We start from the raw sequence: 17,393 nt of genomic DNA, 5'->3' as shown, positions 1-17,393 counted from the left end.
GCTGAAGTAGAATAGTGATTTACATGATGGGTTGTTTTTCCCCCAAGTGAAAATAGTATTTGCATGATGTCTCCTCGGGTTGAATCAAGATCTTCCAGAATGCTGTTTTCATTTCCATATGGCAGTGCTACTCATACATACCATCCTAAACACTCCCTTTCTCTCTTTATTGTGTGTGTCACAAAAAAGCTCTTCAAACAAATAAAATACATTTTGAAGAGTCTTTAAATATTTTAGACTGATTGGGGTTTCCATATCCAATTGTGTAAAGATACTGTATCCATAGTTATAGTCTTTCTCCTTGACTGGATTTTTGATTTTTCATTTTATGGCCATTTAGCACAGACTTCGCTTTGTATCACATGTGTCCTTTGTTCCCACAATCCTGTTTATGGCACCTCCACAAAACTTGACAGCTTTGAAGGCTTTTGATATAGGAAAAGCTTATGCATTATCTTACATGTGTGCATGAATGCACAAGTGTTGTGTGCTCATGACTCAAAACTGATCTTATCTCTAGAGAGTCACTGAGCATGTGCATAGGATTTAACATGATGGAGTCAAAAGCCTGCCCTCTCCAATCTCTGCAGTACAAGACATGAAGGTCTAGTAGCATATGGAAGGAAGGACCCTTTTTGAAAAGATAGCTGGATTTTTTGGGTTTTTTAATATCTTCTGGAATGGTTTTTTCTGTTGTAGTTTCCTGTGTGCCTATGTGCAGCCAGACACAAACATTATCTTTGCCAAGGTAGACCACAGTGGGGAAAAGGCAAAGCAGTTGAGGAGAAGCTTTTGACAGCAGGGGAAAAAATTTTACTGCCCTTGGCCTGTCAAATCAGCCAAGCCTGCCAGTATCTCTGTGGCCTCAAGCCTACCTTATTGTTTGTACTGTCTGGAGTATGCTATTGAGAATCCTAGAAATTTGTCTTTAAATAGAATACTTGATGAAAAGCATGTGCTTTATGTGTCTGGTCTAGTAAATAAATACAATGTAGCCTCCTGATAGTCATGGTAAACCCTGTTGCCATTTTATGTCTCATCTGGACAAAAATATAAAGATGCATTACAAAAAGAATGTTGAGAGACAACTGAGAGTCCTTCTCAGGCTCACACTGAGCAATTGAAAAGCCATCTGCCATTATAAAAACATCCTGGGTGGTATTACTGGTGTAACTGGCACTCCAGATCAGAACAGGCGCTATCTTTAAATTTGCAAGTAGATTTTCCTGCACATCATCTGTGGATCCTTCCTCTCCCTGTTTATCCTAGTAAACAATCTTAAGAGGTAGCCTGCAGGACTTTGATTTCAATGATACAGAAAGAGAACTATTTTTTCAGGAAAAAATGTGTGAAACTGATGACATTTTTCTTGAATTGGTGAGATTCTTGGTCCCCAAACTGACCATTTGACTTCTTGCCCAGTTAGTATTACACCTGTCTGTTTCATCCTGCTTCTGGGCAGAAATGATATAAACATAATAAACAGTTATGATTTTGCTAGGAGAGCATACCAGTTTTTTCAAGTTCACTTGGGTTAAGATGTGGGCATTGAATAGCAGTCTCTTTTCAGCCTGCCACTGATTCACAGTGTTTTTTATTCTGTTTTCACTGTGTATTTTATTCTGGTTGCATGTTTCATGTGCTGAATGGTTTTAGCTTGGTTGAAGTTTAACAAAAAGAAAATTATCAATGTAAACATCAAGGAAAATATTATGGTTGTAAAATTAAATCACAACAGTGGAGAAGGATATATAACCATGTTTTTAATCAGTCATCATTTCCTAGCAGAATTAAGACATTTGATTATTTCTCTGCTGGTATTATAAAAATAGACACCTTCCTCAGTTTTTGGTAGTACCTCTTGTGCCTGCTGTTGGAGCCAGATGACCACATGCTGACACATTCAGAGGTTCCTATTTGTGTGTAGAAAATAATCCTACAAGAAGTCAGCCACACAGGATATCTATTTTTTTCTGTTTCATTTAATGCACAATAGATTTGGAGATCTTTATGACCCCTGTTCATATTGTGCAACTACTTCTAATCAAGGTACAGGAATTTGCTCCTAACTCTAATTTCACATTCAATGTTCTATCTTCTTTTTGAAGTTCCAGTTCTTGAAATCAACTACATAGTATGCTCATCTTCCGTGTTAAAAAAATAGAAACAGGTTTCCCTTACAGCTGAAGAAGAACCTGCAAACCCACCTTTGTCTGTGATATGAACTTGCAGAGAATACAGCAAAGGCCTGACAGTTGTACAGATTTTTAAGATTACACATTTAAAGTAAGTTTAATCTACTTTAAGGTATGATTTATGATTTTTGAACTCTTCTAATAGGACATAGAAAGGTTTGGTTTGGAAGGGACCTAAAAAATCCTCCAGTTCCACCCCGTTGTCATAGGCAGGGAACCTCCCACTAGACCAGGTCACTCAGAGCTCCATCCAGCTTTGTCTTTTTCTTGTTTCTCAGTATCATAGTTTGCATTTGCTACCTCAGATATGTATCACTGTTAAACCTAGATTGCTGTCTGTACAAGTCTTTGCATATTTGGTACTCACCAAAATCAGAGGATGAGAGACATCTGTCATTAGTCATTGAGACAGGGCTGGATTGCTTACTCTGTCCATTTTTTGGGTTTTTTTTAAAGCGTGTTATTATCATAAATTACATTTAAGTATTGATTTTATTGATTTAGTGTCAACAGTTAGCCAGCTTGACTTTATAGCTGGTGTGGAATTGGAATTCTGAAATTTAACATAACTTTCATAGCCAGAATTTAGGAATATACTTGATAATAATCATCAAGTTTGTATTTTTCTTGTGTAACAGCTCTTCCACAAATGTCTTCTGAACTTTTTCTAACCAGATTTCAGGTTACTTGTATTCACAGGTGCACAAATATTCCTGCATTTTGCATATACTGATCCAGTTAGTTATTTGAAAATGTTTCTAAGTATTCTATGTCAGATGAAATGAGTAAGGATGACATAGCAGAGACAGGTAACACAGATAATTGTAATTAATAAAAAAAAGAGGCATATATTGCCCTATCACAGGAAACTAGACCAGTAAGTGGAGCTTGGAACTTTATCCTTGTATACAGGCTATTGAGAGTCATCTTACAAACCTCAGAAACCGGACATAATGACTTCTGTAGCAGCACTGAGTCTTTCAGGCTGGAAAGGATGTAGGGAGGTCTCTGGTCCAATCTCTTGCTTGAAGGAGGGTCAGATGTGAGATTGCACCAGATTGTCTTAAGAATCTCCAAGGGTGGACTGCACAACCTCTCTCTGTAACCTGCTCTGACTCTTGACTTACCTTCAGGGGAAAAAAAGTTGTTTCTAATATCCATCAGGAATTTACTGTTTCAGTTCATCTTTTGTCTCTTGCCCTCCTGCTATGGTCTGCTGTGGTAAGCCCACTTCCATCTTTTCCACCCCTTCCCTATGGGATACTGGAGGATGCAATTAACTGCCCTTGAAGCTATCTGCTTCAGGCTCAAAAAGCCTCAGCCCTGCAGCTGCTGCTTCCAGATTGTCACCAACCATCTCAGTGCCCACCTCTGAACTTTGTCCAGTTTGTCAGTATCTTGTATTAAGGTCCCACAACTGAACACAGGATTTCTGATAAGGTCTAGTGAGTGCCAAGCAGAGTCTGATAAATCCTGCACTCAATCTGCTGCTTGTGCTGCCTACTGTTTGGGCAGCCTGGATACCACCAGTCTTCCTTGCTGCAAGAATGCAGCCTCCTTATGCTCAGCTCAAGGCCCACTAAGCCAAGGTTTAATGAGTACAAAGAAGGTCATTTGTACTTGCACAGAGCTGGATGGCCCCAGGTTTCCAAGCGTTAGAAGGTGTTGGTGTCCCTGACCAGGCTTCCTTTGGAAAAGGAATGAGTTGGAAACACAGCTGGGTGAGAATGCCTAAGGGAAAAGAGAGAAAGAGCTCTCAGTAAGTCATAAACCTTTGAGATACAGGCTGTCACAAAACTGAAGGGAACCAATTCATGAAAGTGCAGCAGATACACATACCTGCCTGCTCCTTTACCACAATAGTTTCCACTTAAGATTTGGATAGTCTAAAAGAAAGTTGGGACACATGTATCTAAGCTGACTAATGTGTATTACTTCCTTTTTCTGATAGATAAATAGGTCGTTGTTTCTGAAGTGTAATGAAGAAGGGATATTTCACAGCCACTTTTTCACTGGGGCCTGGCACTTGGACTTTTGATGTCTGCTGAAGTTCAAACATTATGTAATATTAAGTAGTTATTTATAGTAAGGATTGATTTTTTTCCCCGTATTTTTTCTCTGTGATACACAGTATTTCTTTTTGTAATTACAGTCCACAGTGCTGTGCCCTCATGCTTGTCCTGCTGTGTGGCACCTCGCAATGACACCTGTAAAACTTTTTCTATTAGTTTTAGTGCTGCCCTTTTGATTTCAGTGGTCTGTACTCCCCAGGAAAAATTAAACACAAATGAAATGTTTACAGCATCCAAGTCTTATCTGGTCTCATACGTGTATGTTTATCCTCATATATCTATCTGTAGCTGGAAGGGATTGTGACAGTCTTATAGTGATCCATCACTTTCCCCAGTAGCATGTTACTCTATAATGTCTAATTAGTGCTGAGCAAATTATTTGGGAAAAAGCAATCTATCCACCAGATTTAGCTTTACCTGCTCAGGAAACATCTTAGACCAGCACTATGATTTTCCACCTATCTCCTGGTTATTCTGCCAACATGAGCACTTTTTCCATGCTGTTAAATGTGGATAGATCACTGAATTTTTGTAATGGATACATGCTGTTAGATGGATTTGCATGAATTGCTTCTAAAGTTCTTGATATATCTTTCGGCTCATTTCAGCAGGATCAAACATTCTACAACAATGGGAGATCTCTCAACGTGAGATCTCTGCGGCAAAAGTAGACACGTGGCATCAGTGAAAGGATGTTTCTATGCAAGCCTTGCGTGCAAGACATCTCTCAGTGTATCCGGTGTACTCCCACCGTGAGGGAGTCCCGGAGGCCGGGCCTTGTCCCTCCTGAGCCCGCCTGGGCTCGGTCCTGCACCGCAACGAATTTCCCTTCCAACATGAGCGTAATTTGAGGTCGGCGAACCTAGAAAAGTCGAGGAGCAGGATTGCTTTTCTGACACTTAACCCGCCGTTCGACAGCGTGCGGCGACACCGCCGCACTCCGGGGTCACCGTCGGGGCTCGGTGGCGCGGTGCCTCCCCCGTCTCGGGTCGGCTCGAGTCGGCCCGGCCCGGCCCGGCTCGGCCCACCAGGGGCTCCACCAGAGTTGCTGCCTCCCCCGGCCCGCCCGGGGCTCCACGAATCCTGATGCCTCCCCCGGCCGCCCCTCCGCCCCGGCCCGCCCCGCTGCGCTGCGCTGGGTGGCCGCCGGGGGCGGTGCCTGTGTCCCCGCCGCCAAGCCGGGCCGGGCGGGCGGGGCGGCAGGTGGCGCGGATGTCGCTTTGGAAAGGGGCGGGCGGCGGCGCAGGCGGATGCTGCGCTCGCTCCTCCTCCTCCGTCGTCGCCGCAGCCGCCGCCTCCTGCGCCTCGTCGTATCGCGGCGGTGGCGGGCAGGCTCCGGCCGCGGCCCCGCAGCTTCTCGCCGAGGCGGCGCGGCCTCCGCTCCCTCCTTCCTTGCCTCGGTCGCTGCCCGGCCCCGGCGCAATGTCGGGCGGCGCGGCGAGCGCCCCTAAGCCCCTCCCGTCCTCCGGGCCCAAGTCGCTGCGGGAGATGCCGCATCCCCTGGCCACGTCCAGCAGCGAGGAGATGGGGCCGGCGCTCACCCCCAGCCCCGACCTGCTCCTGCCCCGCAGCATCGCCGACAAGGTATGTCCCGGGGGAAGGAGTTGCGGCATTTGAGAGGGCCTCTGGTGTTGAAGGAGAGCGGGGAGGACTGTGTGTGTGTGTTTCCCTGACACATCCCTTTTCCCGGCTTCGTCTCGCCGTGGGGAGATAAAGCCCTAGGCGCTGCTGACATCCATTGCAAGAGCACAGAGCAGCTCCGGGGGGAGAAGACATCGTGTCTCTTGCTGCGGGGAACCGTCTGGGACACTGGTAGTCGCGCTGTCACAGGAGGGTTGCGAGAGGCAGGATTTTATTTACTATGTCTCCTGTGGCTCATACTCTACAGATCGGTGTAAATATTTCAGGCATTGCTGCAAGCTCCTTTGCCGTCTCCTTCCTGTAGTCCTCACGGGGAAGGCTTTGAGCTGGCATGGTTTCCTTATCATCAGCTTGTTTGTGATTGTCCTTTCCAGGCTGAATTCCTGCTCACTTCTTCCCAGCACTAGTACCAACACGGTGTTCTGCAGGAGTATCTGTGTTTGTTTTCCCTTCTCTAGCTCTGGGATATGTTCACAGGACAGTAGTGAATTCCGTGAAGTGCCTTCCTCGTGGTAATAATTCGGTAGTGGCAGTATAGCACTGCTGATACATTAACTATGCTTGCAAGGACTTGTACCCCTGTAGACAAGTCTTCCTGAATTTTTTAAGGTAGGATTTCCTGGGAGCAAGAACTGCAAAGGATGATGTGGATTTAAATGCAGTTCTGGTGCAGGTGGTTTGTGCATACAAGGTTTTACTGAGTTGGTGGTGGCAAGAAGTGCTTCTTCTATGGCTGTTGTCCTGGGGAATATGGAGCTGCTTCTGGGTAGGATGGATCCCTTAGGCTCCAAAAGCCTTGAGGCTGTCAGCAGTATCTAGCCCAGTACCCTCCCATGCTACAGGAAAGTAAGTCAAGGTAGCCTGGCCTCTTCAGTATTTCACCATCTGCTGTGTGCAGCTGTGATGTAGGGATTCAGCACTTCTTCCTTCCCATGTAAGGAGTCCTCTTCTTGAACATTTGCCCACTGTTGCTCTAGTGAGAAGCAATGTTTACCTTCTCTTCAAGAACTTAGGCCTTCATCTAACAAATGAGTCAATTGATGACCTGCGGAGAAAAGGGTGACTAAGGCAGGGGTAGAAATTGGGGAGGTTTTTGTCAGTGATGGATGGTTTAGTGATCTAACTAGGTTGATGTCTGGCAAACCTGTAGCAATAGAAATTGGCAGCTGCCTTCACAAGTCTTGCCAGCTGAGAAGCTGCAGCTGTTGGCACAGTCTATCCACACTGCTGTAGAGCTGGTGAGAAGCAGTGTTATAAGGAATATCTTTCACCCTGTAATGTCATTCCTCAGTTGTATTGAAGAACTTCTTTGCTTTTGGAGTGCAAGCAAGCTTCTCTGTGCTTTACTGCTTTGAGGTTTTGAGAAGTGTATCAGTATTCCTGACAGCCTGGGAGCAGAAATAACTCTAGATTTAGGCTTTGGTCAGCTAACTTCTCATAAGTGGGAAAGTTCTTGCCCAGATTTTCCATTGGCAATAGAAATGAAATCCGCCTTCCTATACCCTGCATGTAGTACCGTTCTGTTCTAGGCACTTGGCAGCATAGAAATACTCTAAAAGGCAGAGCAAAACTGTCTGTGGTACGTGATGTTTAGACTTGAGTGCAGTTCTGTGCTTGACCTGGAAATGACACTAGGCTATGATCCTTGCAGAATAAAAGTAGGAAGAGAGAATGTGGTATTTTTTTCCTTCTAGCTGCATTAGCAGAAAAAGCCATATGTCTTATCCTGTTGATGGAAGGAGATCAACAGCTTTGCTGTGTATGGGATATCCCTTCTTCAGCTTAATATGTCATACACTGGCAAGAAAAAAAATGTAGTAACTTCTTTTCCATCTCAGGAAAAAAAAAAAAGAGTAAACAGGTGTTCTAGCTTTAAGGCAATGCCTGCACTGTGTATTAAGTAGTATAGAGAGGGAGTAGGGTAAGTGGAGGTAAGCAGATAAAACCACTTTTTGGGTGGTTTGTATGTCTCAGTCTCAGAATCGTGGAATAGTCTGGGTTGGAAGGGAGCTCAAAGATGACCTAATCTAACCTCTGTGCTGTGGACAGGGACTCCTCACTACATCAGATTGCTCAGAGCTCCATCCAGTGTGGCCTTGGACACTTCCAGTGCTAATCTTAAAAATCTTAATCTCTGATGATGGATTATTATCTTTTGAGAGACTGGCTCATTAATCAACTAATAGTGCTGAGTAACTTCAATAGCTGAGTAACAAAGGGAGGTCAGCATTCAAGTCTGACTTAGGCTTAAAGCTCTGCATTGGTTATTTATTGATACTTTACTAGGAGCTGTTCTAATCTTCTATCTGGTCTTTTTAGAGAACCTGGTGGAGATTGGTAGTGCAGAAATTTTGGTCCAAGTCTCCTGCCTCAAAGTGTCTTTGAGACAGATTCTTTAGGGACAACTGTCCATATTCAGACAGGTACTAGGATATCACTTTAGGAAGAAGGCTAGTGAAAATAGGTGGTAGCCCATCACCATGAAGTGGATAATTCACTTTTTCTGGTTTCCTTGTGTTTCCTCTGAGCAAATACTTCCTAAATTCTGCTGCAAGCTTCAAGTACCCAAGACTGTAATCCTCTGAGGGGAGAAAGTTCAAAAGTAGAGGGAGGTTTTCTGCCCAGAAAGTGCTTCAATTTTCATTGCCACTGATGTATAGCATAGAAGTGGCTGAACCTCTGCCATCACTGCTTTGTATTGTTTAAAGCATGCTTTTCTTACTTTTTTTTTTTATCCATTGAGAAAGAACACCACTTTATCCTGAGTCAGAGAAACCTGGAGGACAGGAACACTTGCCTCTGTCTCCTTTTGGATTTTGATTCAAATATGGGAATAATGTAGTATTTCAGATCCTGTGTAACTTTGATGTCTCATAAACCTTAGGTTGCTGCTCAAGAACAGTGGCTAATGCTACTAGAGCAGTAGGTCATTGGAAAGGGAAGGAAAATCTTTTGTGCTGTTTACTGAGGCCATCTAAGTAGACTAGTCTTAAGTTTTCTGAATCTTAGGAAGAGGGCTGCAGAACTTTTGTTATATGAAGTAGTGTCTTTATCCTGACTTGTAATGGACAGTAGTTTTAGAAAACAGGACACCTTGACTTTTGACAGTGTCTTATCTCTTAAATGAAAAGGACATTTTAGCCAAGCACTTGACTTTTACAGTCATGTTGCAGGAGACATGAAACACTTGAGTTGTAGATTCTTGTTTCTAAAGCATTTATATATGTCATGGTTTGAGAGGAAGTGAGTTTTTTGGGATGCTGTGGTCAAACCAATAGGTGCTCAGATTTGAATATTGGCACCTGGTGTGGCCGCTGGGGACATGGATACGCCTCTGAGAACACGGGGGTTAAAAGCAGAGAACTCCCAGGAAAACTTTCTCTTTGTTCGGGTCAGGGAAAGGTTCAGGCCTCTCCCCTGCCCGGCTGCTGCGGCTGGGCGGGGGAGGGGAAGCCATGCGGCCGGGTGAGGTACGCCCGGGCCCTGAGGATGGAAGGGTGGAGGAGCAAGAGGCATTGGGCAGCCAGCACCCAGGGTGGGGGGGGAGAGAGAGAGGGAGAGAAGTGGAGAAGAATCTTAGGTGGCAGGAGATGATGGAGTGGCCTTTGGCTGGACGTTTGTATAGCCATGGACAGAACCATTTTTCCTGTGACACAGAGACTGCATTTAGGGGGAGGCAATGGCTCAGAGCCAAGGGAGTGCAGTGATGTTATGTGAAAGAGTGCGTAAACAGAGACAAGGATGAGGAGGTTGGTTGGTGCCCTCGATCTTCAGTGGAGGAGGAGATCTCTCTTTTTGAGACCCCTTGGCCCCAGGGGGTGAAATGTGGGGGGGACAGGTGTCCCGAAAGTGAGAGACTGTGTTTTTTTTTTTTGGAACTGGACAAAGCACCCTTAAAAGGAAGACCCTAGAAGCAGCTCTGGTCCATGTGCAGTGGTGAGAGCACTGGACATGGAAGGAAGAGGTCACGATGGCAAATGATCTCCGGGCGGTGCCAGGAGCGACATAGAAATGCATGAGGTTTCAACTGCATTTCCAGGGGAAGCCTATGGCACAAGAGGGACTCCTCACCCCTTGATGAACTGAGAATTGATTATCTAAAGGGTGGTGCTGGACTGAGAGTTGGGGATCTGAGGGATGGATGTATTGGAAATTTGGTGGGGGGAGGAGGGGTGTTTTTGGAAGGTTTTCAGTCTTTCTGTGTGTTTCTTTTTACATATAGTTGTAGGTTAATAAAGTTTTCTTTATTCTTAAGTTGGATCCTGTTTCACTCTATTCCTGGTCACAACTCACAGCAGACACCTGGGAGAATGTATTTTCATGGGGGCACTGGCATTGTGCCAGCATCAAACCATGACAATATATTGGCCATGTGTTTCTGTAAAGATCTTTCTGTTCCCCTGAAATCTAATTGCTTAAAATATTGTCTTGATGCCTGAGCACCTTTGAGTGAGTGAGTGTCCTTGAGTTTATTCTCCTTTCACCCTTGCTAGCTTTCAGATAAGGAGGCAGCTAAAGCGGAACCTGAGTGCTACCATGTTTCTTGTGTTTTGTGGTTTTTTTCCTTTTATTTGGTTGGGGTTTTTTTAACATCACGTGGGAGGAGAAACATGCAGAAGAAAACAATTTCCCAAGTTGCATGGCAGGTTAGTTGTAGAATTAGTTGTAAAACTGAAGCCTTGCTGCTTTAGCTTTTGGAACACATAAAAGCTAATTAAGATCTCGTTTTTAGAGTAGATACACTGCCAAGGAGGGCAAGACATGGGGAAGTGCCTGAATTTCTCTCTGCCTTTTCTTTTTTAATAAAGAAGGAAGTTCTGCTTGTGCATGTGCTCAAGTTTGTCACTTTCAATAGCAGATCTGCTCTGTGCACCGGGACAGATGCTTTGACAATTAGGAGAAAAGGCAGTATTAATAGGTTTCTGAGTATAGAGCAGAGGTGAGAAGTAGACAATATTTTGCTCTGTGAAGACTTGGATTCAGGCCCTCTGAGGCTATGTAGATTTAGTAGGGTGCTGCTAAGATTGGGAAGTGCCAGGCTGTGCAGATTTAGAAAGGAAGTGTTCTGTTTGGCTTTCAAGTTTCGCTGTCGTCTAGCTGTGGTCCCTCTAGACTTGTATAATCTAAGTGTATCTTCCTAACGTGGTGGTGTTGGCTATTCTTGCTGTGGTCTGCCTTGACACTGGCAGCTGTCTGATAAGAGTCCTGATTCACATCACTGGTTTCTTGCCAAGAACTCCAAAACATTTCATATCCCACCTGTCCTAGGACTCAGGCTCCCTTGTCGTTTTTCAGACATTTCTAACTGCTGTAACTGTACTTGTGGCCAGCTACCTGTAACTTTCTCAGCTTTTATTCTTGGAAGCTCTGCCTACCTTGTTTTTGCCTCAGTTAACTCTATACAGCTGATGGGAGCTTCAAGGCTGTTTTACAGGCAGTATATCAAGCAGATAGCAGAGCTGATGTGGAATACCAGGCTTGTAGTGAATGCATACCTTGAATTTGCTAGCTCATGGAGATGGACTCCAAGACTCCTACTGCAAACTTCTGGTTACTAACTGAAAACTATTGTTTGCATGCTCCTCTCTTTCCAAGTTACCACCCTGGTGAATTCCTAGACTTCTTATTAGCACCTTATCAAATATCCTTGGTGTTTGCTGGAGTGCTGTTACATAGCGCTTACTCTGAAAGGGAGCCTGGCACCTCTCCAATTCTAAAAAATATACTGGGAGTTTGAAGCTCTACTTCCAGTCTCCTTGGCTGCTATTTTATGATTATTGCTCTTAACTTTATCCACCTACAGATGAAACCAGTTTACAGTGTAATCTGAAAACTTAAAATAAATCTGCATGAGCTTCTACAAACTTCTTCATTCTCTGACTAGATGAGAACTTAGACTGGCACCATGTATTGTTCTTAAAGGAAGCTGAAGGTAAATTCTCAGTTTTGGGACAGACTGAAGACTGTAGAAAGTCAAACTGAAGTTGGTGAACTTGGGAAACAGTGTCAGTATGGATGGGTTGATCTATGCTCCTATCTACAGGATGCAAAAATGACAGTCACAGGGAAGTTGAGGCTAGAAGGCACTTCTGCATATTGTCTTGTCCAACCTTTGGATCAGATAGGCCAGGCTGCCCAGGATGCTGTGAAGTTGTTTTTTGAACAGCTTTCTGGGCATCCTGTTCCTGCATCCAGTTACCCACAAAGTAAAATATCTTTTTCATGTTTAAGTGAAACTTCCAGTATTTAAATTTTCACTAAAAAGAGTCTATTACTTCCTTCTGTACATGGTTCTATCAAATATTTATCCTTACTGATAAGAGTCCCTGAGCATTATTATCTCCCGGCTGTTTGCCTTCTTTGCCTTGAGACACGTTGTTGGCTCTTGGTCAACTTTTCCATCGCTGTCTGTGGGGGTTTTTGTTTCATTCCCTGTGCCAAACTGCTTTTCAGTCGATCAGCCTCCAGCACACACTGCTGCATGGGGGCATGGGGTTGCTCCTGGCAGGTGCATGACTTTGCGTTTCCTCATATCGAATTTTTTGAGGCATCCCACAGCCCATTTCTCCAGCCTGTTGTGGTCTTCCTCAATGACAGCACAGACATCTGATCAAGGATTCTATACAGTTGTGTACTCTCAGTACACTTGCTGAGGATGTACCCTGTTCCATCATTTAGTTCCTTAATGATTATAGTTGCCTTCCCGTTTAGAAATGGGAAAGGGTACTTTTCACGTATCTTACACCATAGGTGCTCTAGTACTGTTGTGAAACTCAGTGGTCTCTATGAAACAACTACAGCCAGTTTCTTGAAGTAAACTTCTTTTTGAACAACATGAAGGATGGCTGGCAAGTTAGAACAAACACTTGAATCAGCATAACTATTTTAGTACCATTACTTTTTCAATCTCTCCTGGTAAAGCTAAACATAGCTTCTTCTGTACAGTGTTATTACTTTGTGGTTCTTACTTCAGCTTAATGGAGGGAGGGGTGTATACTTTGAGGTTGAATTCAGTGTTGCACAGCTTTCATAATATTTTCAACAGGATTGCTTCATACATAATGAGATAAGAGTATTGGAAACATAGAGCATACATAGAGCAAGTTGGTTCTTCAGGTTTCAGAAGGATGAGTCTTGGAGTAACTTGTCAGCCATGGAAAAAGTTATGCTTTTTTGAGAAGGAATCCTCAGCTGCCTGTGCTGGAGTGCCTTAAACTTAACCAAGTAGCTGAATGTTTTCCAACCTCATTCATGGATAGGAAGGGATAACCACTTTGATAACAAAGTTCTCTGATTACTGTTATATGGGGACCTCCTCCTACTATCAGTGCCTCAGGAAGCATGTCCCTGTAATTGATGGTGGGAGGGGCAGAGGATAAAGAATGAAGGTTTGCCATTGACACACCTATCTGGGAGACCTCAGTTCCTAGATTTATGTGCAAATTGTTGTCCTGGTGTCTTCTAGCATAGTGGTGTACTCTTGTGGTATCTTAAACAGATGGTCTGGCTGTCACATGCTGCTCCAGCACTGAGCTGGGAGACTGCTCTCTGTAAAGTAGGTCAGGAGACAAGGCAGGCAGCTCTTTTGGTGCAGTAGAGTTAGTGCCACTGCAAAAAAATCTACTTGCCACACCTGAAATGCATATTTAAGATTGTAAATTGCATGTGCTTTAAGTCTGTGGAAGACTTTTTATAAGTCAATTTAAAATGTCATTTTATCTTGTGTATTTCTCAGAAATAACTTTGCTGAGGCTTGTTCTCTGCTGACCATGAGCAAGATCTTACATGTTGTAAGATCTGTACTGACTCTTTAAGTTGTGACTGAGTTGACTGCCTGAGCCTGGATTCCAGTGCACCTGAAATTTCCAAGATCTTGTGGCTGGTAAAAACTGCTCGCATCATTAGGATGTAATGGTGAAAAAAGGTCTGAACTCCACCATGGCAGTTATAACTGTGAAGTAAAATCTGTGGAAAGTTACTCTTCAAGGGGGAACAGTTTGTTCCCAGTTACTAAGAGCAATAACTGACAGCAAGGTAGTTACTAGCTACCAGTTGCTACCAGAGCGGTGCCATCAGTTCAATTACCAGTTGAAGATGGAAAAAAAACCTCTAGTAAGCTGCAATTATTTTAATGAGTTATCATTTCCATTACCAGTCCAACTTAAATGGCCTTCAAAAAGGGCAGGAAGGGAGACACAGAGGGAACTGCTTATTACTCAGCGTCACCTCTGTCCCTGGAAGGGTGATGGAACAATTAATTTTGGTAGCCATCTTAATCCAGAGAGGATGAAAAGGTGATCAGAAGTAGTCAGCATGGATTCACTCAATCATGCTTGACCAACCTGATTGCTGGCTGTGAAGAAACAGCTACCTGTTGGATGAGCAGTGGATGTTGTCTTCAGAAGGGCTTCCAGCACTGTCTCTTAAAACATCCTCATAGGGAAGCTCAAGGACAGTGGACTGGATGAGTGGACAGGGAGGTGGATTGAGAGCTGGCTGAACAGCAGATCCCAGAGTCATAATCAATGACACAAGCTCTAGTTGGAGGCTTGTTCCTAGTTGTGTCTCCCACCAGTAGTGGGTCCAGTCTTGTTTAATTTACCCATCAATGGCTTGGATGAAGGGCAGAGGCCTCCTCAGCAATTTCACTGACAACACAAAGCTGGGAGCAGTGGCCGATAGCCCAGAGGGCTGTGCAGCCCTTCAGAAGGACCTCAGCAGCCTGGAGAGATGGGCACAGAGGAACCTTCTGAAATTCAGCCAAGGCAAGGGCAGGGTCCTGCAGCTGGGGAGGAACAAGCCCAGGCACCAGCACAGCCTGGGGGTGACCTGCTGGGAAGCAGCTCTGTGGAGAAGGAGCTGCGGGTCCTGTGGACAACAAGCTCTCCATGAGCCAGCAGTGCCCTGGTGGCCAAGAAGGCAGTGACATCCTGGGCTGCATCATGAAGAGCAGTGCCAGCAGGTCAAGGGAGGTGATCCCACCCCTCTACTCAGCCCTGGAGAGCCTCACCTGGAATGCTGTGTCCAATTCTGGGCTCCTCAGTACAAGAAAGGCATGGAACTCCTGGCCCAGGTCTAGCAGAGGGCATCAAAGAAGATTAAGGGAATGGAGCATCTCTTAGTGAGGAAAGGCTGATGTACTTGGGGCTTTTCAGCCTTGAGAAGAGGCAGCTGAGAGCATCTCAACAATGCTGATGAGTATTTGAAGGAAGGGTGTCAAGAGAATGGACCAGGCTCCTCCCAGTGGTGCCAAGCCATGCAACAAAGACCAGTGAAGGAGACACGTGCACAAGAAGTTCCAGCGGAATATGAGGAAGAGCTTTGCTGTGTAAGAGATGGAACATTGAACAGGCTGCTCATAGAGGTGTATTCTCACTAGAGATATCCAAGAACTGTCTGGGTGCAATAGTGTGCAACATGCTCTGGGTTAATGCTGCTTGAGCAGGGAGGCTGGGCCAGATGACCCAATGTGATTCCTTCCAACCTTACCTATTCTGCGATTCTGTGTTTTGACAGGTGAATTTATGGGACAAATTCTACTTTATAAATTGGGTAGGTCAAGGGATGGAAAGAGATGTTGTCTTCATCTGGAGGTGATGTTACAATACCAAAACTGTTGATTCTCCACCAGATATTTCACTTAAATCAGGAGGTATTTATTAGAGTAAGCACTTAAGTGATACTGGTTAGTGGAACTAGGTGAAATGGTTCTGAAAATTGAGACAATAATCCAAAGTTCATACAACAGGCAAGGAAAGTGTTTAGCCAAGAGCTGTGATCAGTGTGGTCCAGAAAGCATAAATCCTGTTAGAGAGCATTATTGCCTTAGAGCCACATTCAGAGCTTCTACACTGTGATCAGAGCTTCTATACTGTGACTTCAATGAAGCGATGCACAACAGGTGACATGCTACTTTGGAAGTGAAAGTGGTGGTGTATATAACCCTTAAAGATGAGTTTCTCCTTTGTCGTCTTAGGCATCTTGGTTGAAGACAAGCATTGCACAAATGTATGGGAGCAAAGACATGGGAAAAATGTGTAGTACTCTGGTTTGCAGGAAAATGTAGAGAATGTAAAATGCAAACTTGCTTTTAGATCATGCCTCAAATTACAGAGACCTGTGAAGAAAGACAGCCTCACTTCCTGTCTTGGAGTAATCAATAGTATTACTACTGCAGTGATCTGTAGTAGTAATGGGAGGCTTACAGCACTGAAGGACATGCTTTTGTCATGATTATCAATCTGTGCTTTGACTTCATGCTGAGTTTAAGTCTGAAAAAGCTTCCCTACCTTAAAGTTTCTCTTTTCTCACTTTTCCAGTAAGCTTGAATGATTCTGTGTGTTCCTTGAAAAGGGATCCTTTGCAGACAGGTGTTGCTCAGTGGCTGGGAAGCCTTCTCCTCATCACTGGTGCAGATAGTGTTAGCAGCAGGCACTTTGAGCTAACTCTGTGGTGAAAGCAGCGGCATCTGGTAGTGATAGACTACCCAGATGATAGAAGCTCATGATTTTCTGAGTGGAACCTTTGCTTTAGCTTTTTAGATGCTAGAATAACTCAAATTAAGTGAAATTTTTGAATACTGACAAGATGAAATTGAGGGTTTTGGATTGTTGCCCAGAAAATCTGTGGACATCTTTAATCAATGCCATTTATTGCAAGTGATCATCCTGACCTCTTCACAATTTGTATGATGACTCCCAGTGTGCTGACTAGCCTGCTTCTGGATCAGTATACTTCACTTGAAGCCATGTATGCCTCTTATGTGCCTTTGTGGCTGTGATAAGCCTAGACTATTGACTAAAAGGTGTTTCTCTAGATAGATTAGTCTGTAGATCTCAAGTTATCATGGGTTGAGGTGGCCCAATGCCAGGCACCCATGAAAGCTGTTCGGTCACCATCTCCTGCCATAGCTGGGCTGTGGAGAGAAAGAAAATTAATGAAGGGTTAATGAATTGAGATTAGGACTGGGAGAAAACACTTCAAGGGAAAACCAGGCTCAACTTAAGTTACAAAGTGAATTTATGACTATAACAGAATCAGAGGAGCATAATCAGAAGTAAAATAAGCTCTTAAACACCTTTTTCCCCCTAGCCCCTCCCTCTTTCCTACCAACAGCACAGGGAGGCAGGGCATGGGGGTTTTGGTCATCACCAAGATTTTCTTCCACTTCTCCGGGAGAGGAGTCCTTCCCCTGTCAGGCCGTGGGGTCCGTCCTATGGGAGACAGTTCTCCATGAACTTCTCCAGCATGGGTCCACTCTCACAGACAGCAGCCACACTGCGCCTGCTGCAGCATGAACTCCCCCCTTGGGCAGACAGTCATCCCAAAACTGCTGCAACATGGGTCACTTTTTCCATGGGGTGAAGTCCTCCAAGGACAGGCTGCTCCAGCCTGGAACAAGGGCCCTCTCCACCAAGTCTCCTGCTGGATCACAGCCTCCTCCAGACATCCACCTGCTCTGGCATGGGCACCTCCCCCACGGGCT

At 44.5% G+C, this 17,393-nt stretch overlaps 1 protein-coding gene across 1 annotated transcript in view; it reads left to right on the top strand.

The window, feature by feature from the left end:
* The first annotated feature begins 5,566 nt into the window (after window positions 1-5,566).
* SNX30 (sorting nexin family member 30) overlaps window positions 5,567-17,393 on the top strand; it is a 52,841-nt gene continuing 41,014 nt past the window's right edge. The window contains exon 1 of the mRNA XM_036403537.1: window positions 5,567-5,851. Coding sequence (XP_036259430.1) covers window positions 5,690-5,851 — 162 coding nt within the window. The 5' untranslated portion in view covers window positions 5,567-5,689. The remainder of the gene's footprint in view (window positions 5,852-17,393) is intronic.

This window comes from Molothrus ater, chromosome Z (genome assembly GCF_012460135.2).
Source record: "Molothrus ater isolate BHLD 08-10-18 breed brown headed cowbird chromosome Z, BPBGC_Mater_1.1, whole genome shotgun sequence".
In the NCBI taxonomy this organism is placed as follows: Eukaryota; Metazoa; Chordata; class Aves; order Passeriformes; family Icteridae; genus Molothrus; species Molothrus ater.
The sequence above is the reverse complement of the archived record's forward strand: the minus strand, read 5'-3'. Positions and strand labels throughout refer to the sequence as shown.